General features: G+C 41.2%; 1 protein-coding gene across 12 annotated transcripts in view; it reads right to left on the reverse strand.

Annotated features, from left to right (window-relative positions):
• REPS1 (RALBP1 associated Eps domain containing 1) overlaps positions 1 to 10672 on the reverse strand; it is a 61956-nt gene extending 51284 nt beyond the window's left edge. For 4 of the 12 annotated variants that reach the window (XM_059841830.1, XM_059841827.1, XM_059841826.1 and 1 more), the window contains exon 1: positions 10418 to 10670. In XM_059841830.1, coding sequence (XP_059697813.1) covers positions 10418 to 10570 — 153 coding nt within the window. In that variant the 5' untranslated portion in view covers positions 10571 to 10670. Of the gene's footprint in view, positions 1 to 10417 lie in introns of all 12 variants that reach the window. The other 8 variants (XM_059841831.1, XM_059841829.1, XM_059841833.1 and 5 more) reach the window with 4 other exon arrangements.
• Positions 10673 to 10913: the final 241 nt, after the last annotated feature.

A 10913-nucleotide genomic window follows, 5' to 3' on the forward strand; every position in this document is an offset into this window, starting at 1 on the left:
CAAACATTTCAACTGTCTTACACCTATCCAAAGATCATTTGCAAAATGCATCTGTGAAGGATAATGAATACTGCTGTATTTAATATTCAGTCAGTGTGAAGCAGAAAATGTTCATGTGCTGCTGAACAGCAAGTGTAAAATTACCTCTAATATGTACATTTATCTTGTTAGGTACTTAGGCATTGTAGTAAATATAGTTAATCAGTTGATACTAAGAATTCCAAGGCACAGAGTATATTTAGGGCATTGCTGTTCTCTGTTGCATAACAAATAGTAAAGTTTTACTGATTGTTCCATGAAGATACATCTCAGCCGATTCCACAAACCTGGCTTCAGAACACAGGCTTTGAAAGAAATAAAACCAATACTGCTGGAGGACTTCCAAGACAACACACGCTCTCTGGCAGTGAACTATTTAGAGTCTCTTACTGTCTGAGCTTCTCCTAATACTCCTCTGCCCTTGATTTTCACACTGCACAGATCCACAGTGGAAGCAGACTGCTAAAACGCCATCGGGAAGAAAAAGCTACTCATCCGCTAGGACAATTAATTCTCTATAGATACTTAGAACGAAGATTTCCCATTCTACAGGTCATTCCAGGGTCAAACATACATCTGTTTCAGTTAAATGAAATTTCAGAATTAATCACATCAGAAATAATTAGCTGTTCAAAAAATGACCCAGTACTTTAAGGCTCAGAGGAATTATTCTGCCCCTGTACTTTGGGAACTGTTTTACAAGCATGCCCACTCCCTGAGTACAGGTTGTCAGATCTGGAGTCATGCTTTCACTTTGCTAATAGAAAAGCAGTGAAAATCACCAGAAATTTAAAACTCTGATTTATGACAGATAAATTCTTAGCAAGTGAATATGCTGAACACCACACACACACACAAAAACCTCACAGAACTTTTATTATTGGTAGTGCTTTTTGAAACAGTTATATTTAGGTAATTGCTGAACTTGACCCATTCCAAAAGCTGTCTGCAACACCTCTTGTTCCTGGTAGCATGTAGATTCCTAGTGCATCAGCTTCATTTATTAAAGACATTTCCTAATGCAGTAGTTACTTTTTGATTTTTCCATTTGCAACCAAAATTTATGGTCTTACTAACAGCTTCTGCAAAAGCTGTTACAATCTCTACACATCAATCTGACTTGCAGAGTCTCTCATGCAGAGCTCTATGGCTCTCCAGAGGTCAGTAATTCTCTTCTGATTTGGTAGTACATGGCAACCACCACCACTCATCAATCCACAAAAAGGTAGATGCACTCTACATGCAACTGACCCTGACTTAGAGGATCCATTTTTCCAAATATCTAGAGTAACTGACTGTCCTACTTGACTACAACTCAAAGAAAATGTTGTCACCCTCAAAAACAGGGCAGAATAAAGAATTCTACACCCTTCTGATATGTTCAGTAGCACCAACAAAGGAAAATACAGATAGCCAGATGAACACTCGCTTAGAAGCAACTACCATCCTCCCAAGTAAAAAGTCACACCTGGTAGACTTCAAGGCAGAGTTGCTCTTTGCTTGTATTAAGACCTTCTCTACTGCTTTTTCTTCGGCACAGTCGGTGCTCATGAGAAAGATACTTCACAAGCAGAAATGGTAATAAAGTAGCCAGAAGAACTGGAAATTTAAAAAAAAAATCTGAAAGCAAAAGACAGCCTGGGGAACTACAAGAACCATTTTCCATTTTTGATGCATAGAGGCTCTTTTAAAGTGAGATATTCCACATACCTGTGTTCTCTTACTATGTAATTCTACATTACTGCTTAACCTAAATAGCTCCTCCCTCTTCTGCTCTCAGCTGCAGTTCCTGAGGAATAACTGCTGCTTATCTGTCTGGTAATACAATGTGATTACTCCACTCAGTAGCCAACAAAAAGTTACTGTGTTAGTTATTTTTCTTTTATTAAACTGAATATGTCTACTGCACAACCAACAAACACCTCAGCAGAGCCTCAGAAGTTATTTACTCACAGGCTTTATTTACAATAGAAAAAGTACATTTTTTATGAACAAACTGCAATGAATCTTATAGCATCTATCTCTCACTGGTCAACAACAGATAGCTGGAACTTGGTCTTTAGGTTTGCAGTTTATATTTTTGACAAGTAAAACCTGAAGCAGAAATGGCACACAAGCCCCAGCTGGCACACACAGAATTACATTCTTTGTCTGTAATCTTTTGAGGCACTTGGTCATATTCTTGCAATAATTGAAAGTCCAGCTGAATACTTAAGAAGACTAACCAAGTTTGCCCTAACTTTAAGCAAGCAAACTTTAGTTTGCTTGTTCGTATAGTTGAAGCTTATGTGAGTACATAACTTCTGAAGCTCCGCCGATCTTCAAAACATAATTCATCTTCCTTAGCATAAACAAATGAATGGAATTACTTGCATATAATTATCAAGAAAGCATCTAGCTTCAGCAAGCACTGGAGAGATACTTCACATATATTCTAACTGGATACTCCTACCATGCAGCATTAAGTTGAATATTGTTCCCGTAATACTAAAAGCTGAAGAGAGGAGCATTTATACAGACATTTTCATTCTTTTCAGACCTTCTCTATAATTGAAGCATTCCAGTGATTGATATTCTTTGCTAATAATTATTTTCTTGCTTTTTCAGTTTTAACATTTTCCCCACACATCACCTTCCATTATTATGCCAGAACAATACTAACAGAGAAAAAAACCCCAAATGAGCACAAGCTTCTGGTTCTTTTGCTAATGTAAAACAAAGATTAACACATTCGCTGGTCCCAGATTTAGTGGTCATGCTGTGGCCTGGGCAAATAGGACTGTTCTGGTCTGTTTCTGTTATTCTTGAGCACATCCATGTAAGTTTACCTGAAGCTACTATGTCAACTACTTTACGCTCCTTTCTCATCCCAGTCTTTTTCTTCTCTGAGTATCAATCTGAGCATTGTTAATTAGTTACTTAGCTTTGCACTGCTCTATTTCTCCCACTGAGGCCAATAAGCCTTAACGATGTGTCTATCAAAGTTTAAACAAACCTTGGTTAAAGTTCTAAAAACAGCACAATTAGAGAGCTGCACTTGAGACTCCACTGTTAACATTAGGTCTTAATTTCTTTTAAGATGCTTCAAATCAGAAAAAACAAGTCATTCACACTATTGTAACAATAACAACAGACCTTTCTACAAAATTCCCAACTACTAGTCTGCAACAGAAGTATGTCAGCACCTAATGCTAAATTTTACACAGCTCAGTCCTGGTCATCCTTTTCTGGGATTACTGAAGTTGAAAGAAATGTTCAAAACTGAGCCTACTCACTGCTCTGTTTCCATACTTCAGAAGCATTTTAGACGTCAGAAGTCAATCATTCCAGAAATTCAGGTCAGACTGTCATCTTTTCCAAGTCTCTTAACCTCTCAAAACACAGTTCCTATACATAGTCAGACATGCCTAAGTTATGCTGTGCTTTTTGTATAACAAGTATAGGGATAATTTAACTCTTCAGACACTAACCCTAGGTGGAAAAACAAGCAAGTCATAAACATGATCACTAACTTGGTACTTTAATTTAGAAAGAATGACATTGCTGGCTTAAGAATATCCTTATGGTCAACAGAAATGCTAAAGGAAAGAGAATAAGAGGGAAATATACTCTTACATTAATCACTTTTGGAACTCCAGTGAGAAATCTGATGTCAACATATTTTTCCCACAATCACTTCTGACTTCAAACTATTTTAAAAGAACAGCAGAATTCCAATCTGACATCTAGGAATTCTACAAGAAGGACTAACCTAAACCAGCAAATATTTATGACCAAATAGGTAGAAAACTTGTCTGCAAGGACTAATATTTTGAGAGCTAGTAAATACAATTGAAAAGTCACATAGACTGCCAACAAAGTCCTGTAATTTCACAGTATCTGCAGTAACATTTACTGAAGATTAGACTACGAAGAAGGCATGTTTGCCATTTTTCACAGTCAGTCAACTACTTAAAACTTCTAATACGAAAGAACCGCTTTTAGCGGTAAAAGATCAAATCCATAATTTCGTACAGCCAACTTGATTCTAAGACAGCTACATTTGCCAAAGGCCCTGATATTTCCAATTCTAGAATTCTATCCAGTTATGTCAAAAACTATATTAATCACCCCTGATGTCATCTGACAGCATATTTAAAAAGAAAAGAATAAACTCTTTTCAAACTAAGCTGAGCTGTGATACTTGAAATTATCTGAGTGCTGTGTTGGCATACAGAATTATGAACAAATTATTTACTACATAAGCGACTGTACAGTATGAATATCAATTTCTAAGGCTCAAAAACAATTACACCAAGAATTCCACTAAAAACAAATATAAGCCTAATAGACTTAATCTAAAGTCCTAAAGTTTTGCCATAACTTCCTACCTTTTGTTTCAAAAAACAATGACTGTTCTCTTCCTAAATGCTGCCGAGATATGAGACTGCTCCAACTAATTAACTGTAAAAATAAATTAATTTTCAGCCCACTACAGACTCTGTGAAAGTAACATCAGTAATGTTTAAATAAACATTTTTACCAGAATTCTGCAGAAACTCAAAGCATAATTCACAGGATAAACAGCAGATTAAAAGCCATTCCTGGCACTAGCAGAAAGTACACTCTTATGTATCTCATCAATAAAAGGAATCAAAGCTAACTTATTGCTCAGCTGAAAGGAGAATACTCTATTACAGTGACATTTGAAGGGAAAAAATAGGTGATTCACAAATGAGATATTTTTAACTGCAGATCCAGTGACAACAGGTTTTTAACAACTCTTGTTTACTAAATGAGGACTGGGATACAGCATAATATATGTGTGCAAACATATTTTGTATGAAAATATATAAACATGTGAAATTATATGTAAATTAGGTAAGATTATAGTCATAAGTCTACAGATTCAACCATTTTAGGGTGCTCAGGCTAAAAACATACTACAGATTAGTAAGAAAATTGCTATAGTTAGAGGTATCTACACTTGAAGAATACCTTGATAATGGCCTGTTGTGAATATTGCCTCAGAAGAAATCTAAACTAATTTTATATCTTTTCTAAGTGACATTTTATAATATAAGATTCAAAATAACAAAAAAACCCTCAAACAAACAAAATGTATGAGTTGGATTAAATAAAGTGATTTTTTTCAGCTTGTTACACACTAGTAACAAGGTCAGTATTAGAGAAGAAAGCTTTTTACATGGCATACATTTTTTTAAAGACCTAAAAGTGCTATTATTTTAAATATACTCCAAATTCCTATGACTGAAAGGAAGGCATGAAATTTGCCATGTATAAGGAATTCTGATTTCTTACCCCATCAGCTCTGAAAGAATAATAAATCCAGCAAATTATCCAGAATGAATTTGAGTCTTCTGCATGTCTCTACCAAAGAGGCAATCCTAAGCATGCCCCAGCTCAGCTTCCATTCAAAGTTGACATTTAACAGACCCTACTGATTTGACAAACAGGTAGTCTTTCTGTAGGAAATTTCACAGAAACAGTAACTGCAACAACGCAATAATTGCAAACAACCTGTTATTTTATTAGATCCCTTTCTCTCTACAGCCATTTTCCAACAAAGAAGCCAACATTTTAAATCAAGAACCTGCAATTTCATTTTGTCATGTTCTGCCTATGGATTGTAATTCCATTTATAACTGTGCTGCTTGTCAGCAAATGAGTTCTGGCATTTGAGTAAACCACCACTGCATCTTCTGTTCCCTCTGTCTGCCAAAAACTGCCACCCCAAGAACAGAAGGAGCACATGCCTGCATCTCAGAGTATGGACTTCTCAATGAAGCAGCTGCATCATGGGTACGCACTTTCTTACACCAAACTCAGAGTTGAGGTAGACAACCAGAGCGTAATTTTTCCTATCAATGAAACAAGAAGAAGCAAAACTAATCTGTCCATAAAGACTCCTTAAAAAATGAACAAAAAGCTTGAAAGTGGCTAACAAGAGCCAAAACCAGCTTTACACTAGATTTTACAGGACTAATGGAAGCTTAGTGTAATTGAAGTAACTGGGCATAACCGTGTGATTCATCTGTCAAAGACTTTCGAACACTACATTAGAAGTTAGGTAACACTGCAGTACAATGCCAGCACTGAAGATGACAGTTCATTCATTTTAGAGAAGATATATGCCAATACTCACACATTTGTAGTTATATAGTAATGTTGTATTTTTAAGCAAGATGCTCTGACTCATTAATTTCAGATGAGTATCATATGAACCACTGACTTGCTTCTTGTCTGGTGAAGTTTCTGTGATTCATAATCAAGAGTACAAATTCAGAAAACATTCTGTGATTAACTCACCTAAGTAAGAATTCTAAAAATCAAATGGAACAGCTACTACATTCATTCCATACACAAGTAATTAATTTCACAATACATTTTTTGGCCAACTGTAGCTTTTAAAAGCAATTTCCCCACCTCTGCAGGAACACTAAAAACTGACTTTATTAGCATACATACATGAGCATTTTAGGTCAGATGTGAAACACGCCTTTGAAGCCAATTTTCCCTGCTCCTCCTGCAGCCACTCCAGAACAGGCAACTACGTTTCTTTTGTATCAAAGCACTTAACGAATCCCAGCTAACATCCAGTGCACAGGAGCAGGCTGGAACTCTAGCAAATGGAAGCTCCTGATGTGCATAAATATGGTGGATGACGGCTCCTCAGGATCACTCTGTTGTGTCATGCTGCTTGCACACACAAACACCAATGCACACGCAACTGAGACACAAGATGAGGCAAGTGAAAACTACATGTGACACAACCTTCTAACTTTTGGCTGAACAAGCTCCCTGGACCAGCTTGCTGTCTGTTCAAAGGAGAGCCAGATCCAGCTCCATCTTCCAGTGCTTTAAGCTAACAAACCCCATGCCAGGTCACAACTAAAATATCCAATTGCTCTAGAACAAAGTTCTCTACTTCCCCTCTGTCAAATTGTTTTCCTGCCTCCTTTCTTGTGCTAGCACTGACATTCATTCAACCTCACTGTCACCTGATACAGAGTTATAACCAACACAAAGCTGTGATTAATTTTCTGGCCACAACAGCACTGGAGAGGCATGAGTGTCTTTGCAAGAAGGAACACAAAGCTGAGGGAAGACAGGAGCACCTCCTTCAGTGCCAACTCACCATTAGATTTTTGTCAGCTGCAATGTGAAACCACACCCTGAGAGTGATCCGAAGACTCATAACTGCTGTGAAGTAGCTGGACTTCTTACCCCAACATATACTACTGTTCGCTCTTTTATGCAAGTCTTCTACCTTAATGCTCATTTCAGGGATGAGCATAAAAGAGAAGAAACGTGGGTTAATATAGACTGGTGTTCTGACACATTCATCTTTGGTATGGTATTTTATCCTGGTAACAAAGCTGTCCTTTTGTAGATGTGTTCAAAATAGACATCTACCTTTTCTTTCCCAGGATGCTGTAGCCTGGCATACAACATCCGTAACTGTTTCAGTCTTCTATATGTTCATTTATCCCCACTAAACAGGCAGCTGACAGTGTCCCTCAGAGGGAGAAATGAAATTGATTAGGAACAATGAGACACACATTTGCTCCTGTGAGACAGATCTCTCACAAGGACGCAACTCTGCAAAAAAGGCTGCACATATATCCAGCCTTTATACAACAGATTTGCAAGTAAAACAAGTTATGAGGCGAAAAATGCAACTGTCAGACATTTTCATTTCCAATGGAATCAGTTCTAACTATTCAAAAAGTACCTATCAACCTGTATTATTGAAAAGGAAAAGCTCAAAGTACTTCCTCAGGACTACTTGGTCCCCTTGAGCTTGAAGAGAGACCATTTTACGCTATGTTTTTGCACACCTACAAAAGTACTTAGCATTCATGTGACCAGTACTACACTTGCATTCCAGGATTATGTAAGGATTGGGTAACTGAATCAAGTTCATTTCCCCACAAGCATCAGGTGCTTCAAATGAACAGGTAAAAACACAGCACCCACATGGTCAAAAGAAATTCCACCTCCTTCACAGGGTTTCTTTATTTCTTAAACTATTTCATCTTGAGGTTTAAGTTACATAGTCTCAGCTTTCAAAGCATCAAATGCAACTTCCCTTACAAGAACCTCAATACAATATATTCATGCCTGTGTTAACCTGGTATAGAGCCACACCTTAAGAAGAAGGCAAAATAACTAGACAACTAAATTACTTTCAAACTATGAGGTACTTTAGAGGTGACCACCTGTGACTGCACAAGATACTCATGGGTCAAACTGCTAAGGGCATTTCAACTTTCTTTGTACTATTTACAGTCTCATTCCTCCGGCAATCTAATATCTTGTTTGCCATTTTAACTGCAAGGTTCTCCTTGAGATCACCAGAGTGATAAGCCAGGTCTGCTTCTTGAGTTAATTTATTTAGGACCCATGGAATGACGCCTGAGTAGTCTCTCTTCTTCAGATGCAGTCTACTTTGCAGGAAAATATCTGACCTCCTCTGCAAAAGATAAGGATATAATCTGTGGACACTTGTTTTTAGAATTCCAGGTCTTTCCAAGTTCTTGCACTAAATTCCTGCATAAAATAAAGTCTCTAATACTAGCATACTATACACTGATTCAGACAAGTTTTATGTAAAAGAAATTTCTAAATAGAGCAAAGATGTAAACATTCACTTTCCCTGGGATGATTTTTCTGAAACTGGCTGGCCACACACAAAAAGCAGCCATGGGTGGCCCCTGAGAAACCTTACTCATAATACTGAGCATGCAGACTCTCCTACCATTAAGTCCAGTCTAGCAAGTCATCAAATAAGAGATTACTGGTTTTACCAGGAAGAACCATTTCTTATTCAACCCTCTTCCACTTCATTCTGTCTTAAACTCATTTCAACTAACCAAGCTGGGAGGCCCAAAACACACCAACAATAGCCCTAGTCAGTAAGTGTTTTCCTGGCACTGAATTTCAGTATCCTGCAATTTATGTTTCTAGCAACAGTAAGTTTAATACTTTGTTAAAAGGGCTGCTTATCTCACTAGGCTGAGGATGAAGCCGCATAAAAGGCGGCATGGCTTTCTAAATACAGCTTTACCCACAGCAGCTTAAAAGACTATGTAAACTTTAAAGCACTGAACAATGACAGAGGGAACTGCAAAAGCAGCAAATTATTACAAATAGCTGTTCATAAGAATGGTTCACTGGGAATACGTTCTCAAATAATCACATATGCACACCAAAGCAGACTTGCCCTTTCCTACGCAGGTAGTTCTGCAATACTGCTACACGTCTTAGACACAACCTAGCCAAGGAAGCGCTAAAACTGTGCACATACATACTGCAAGTATGGGCCCGCATCAGTCTTAACACCACATTTTTTGTTTTTAGAAACATTTGGCTGACTACAGGTAAGTTAATACCTGCCAGCAAGTGATGTCCAAAAAAGACTGCATAGCTTAGGTAAAGTGGATCAGTGTCAGTAGCTCCCAAGGACACAAATCCAATTTCTTTCTATGCTGCTCTTCATCAGATCATGGGGACAATTTCACTCACCCTCAGTTTTACACTCTACAGTTCTCACACTGTGGATGGCCTCTGCTGGCACGGGATATTTTCCTACCAGTTGCTGGATGCTGCCAGCAGAGACATCACCAGCCCCTTCCCAGCCCTGCATTCAGAGGTGCATAAGGGGAGAGGGGGCTGGCACAGGGTGCACAACTTGCTGTGCCCCCTGCCCTTCCCTTGCAGCCGGAGAGGCTCAGGTGGTCAGACAACAGCTCCATCCTACTGTGTCCAGTCCTGGGCTCCTCGGTACAGGAATGACAAGGAGCTTATACAGGGAGTCAGTGGAGAGACAAAAGGCGATCAGGGTCTGGAGCTCTCTTATCAGGACAGACTGCCAGAGCAGGGCCTGTTTAGTCGAGAGAAGACTGAGAAAGAATCTCATTAATGTACATAAATATCTCAAAGGGGATGGTACCAGGCTCTTTCCAGTGGTGCCCAGCGACAGATGAGGAGCAATGGCCATAAACTAAATCCCAGTAAGCTTCACCTCTACACCGAGGACAGCAGAGCACTGAACCCGCTGCCCACCGAGGTCGCGGCGTCTCTCTCTCTGGAGACACTCAAACCCCACCTGGACGCGTTCCTGTGTCACCTGCTCTAGGTGACCCTACCTCGGCAGGGGTTTGGACGAGATGATCTCCACAGGTCCCTTCCAACCCCAAAGATTCTGTGATCCCCGAGTCCCCGCGGGCGGGACGCCCCCCGCCCAAGGGTGCGGGACGGGCAGGGGGCGCGGACCGGGCGGAGGGGAAGGGCAGGGCCGGGCCGGGGCCATCTCGGCACGACGGGGCGGTGCCCGGGCCCGCCGACCCCCGGGGCGCCGCGGCGGCGGCCGTACCTGCATGACCACGTCGTTGGGCAGCTGCGCGGCGCGGAAGAGCTCCAGGACGCGCCCGTTGGACGCCACCTTCTTGGTACTCTCGGTGTCGCAGTAGGAGAAGAGGTCGCAGTAGTAGCGCTGCTCCGCCTCGCTCAGCGTCATCCCCTCCATCTTTTAGCGCCGTGGATCATCCGCATCCGGCGGCGGGGCCGGGGGCAGGCGGCGGTGCGGCGGCGGCGGCTGTGGTGGTGGGGGGGGGGCACACACGGGACACACGCGCCGCCGGCGGCCGCGCGCGGGCGGCTGCTCGCACCTTCCCCCCGCCGCCCGCCCACGCGGCCGCGCGCCTGCGCGCCTCCCCCGCGCCTGCGCGCGCCGCCGCCCGGAAAGGGAGGCGTGGGGAGCGCCCAGCGCCGCGGGCAACCCGCCCCCTCCGCGCCGGCGGCAGCGGCGGAAGCGCCGGGCCCATGGGCGGGGCTAGTGGGGAGAAGGCCCGGCGGCGCTCCGCGCGGCC

Source organism: Haemorhous mexicanus, chromosome 3 (assembly GCF_027477595.1).
Source record: "Haemorhous mexicanus isolate bHaeMex1 chromosome 3, bHaeMex1.pri, whole genome shotgun sequence".
Taxonomy (NCBI): Eukaryota; Metazoa; Chordata; class Aves; order Passeriformes; family Fringillidae; genus Haemorhous; species Haemorhous mexicanus.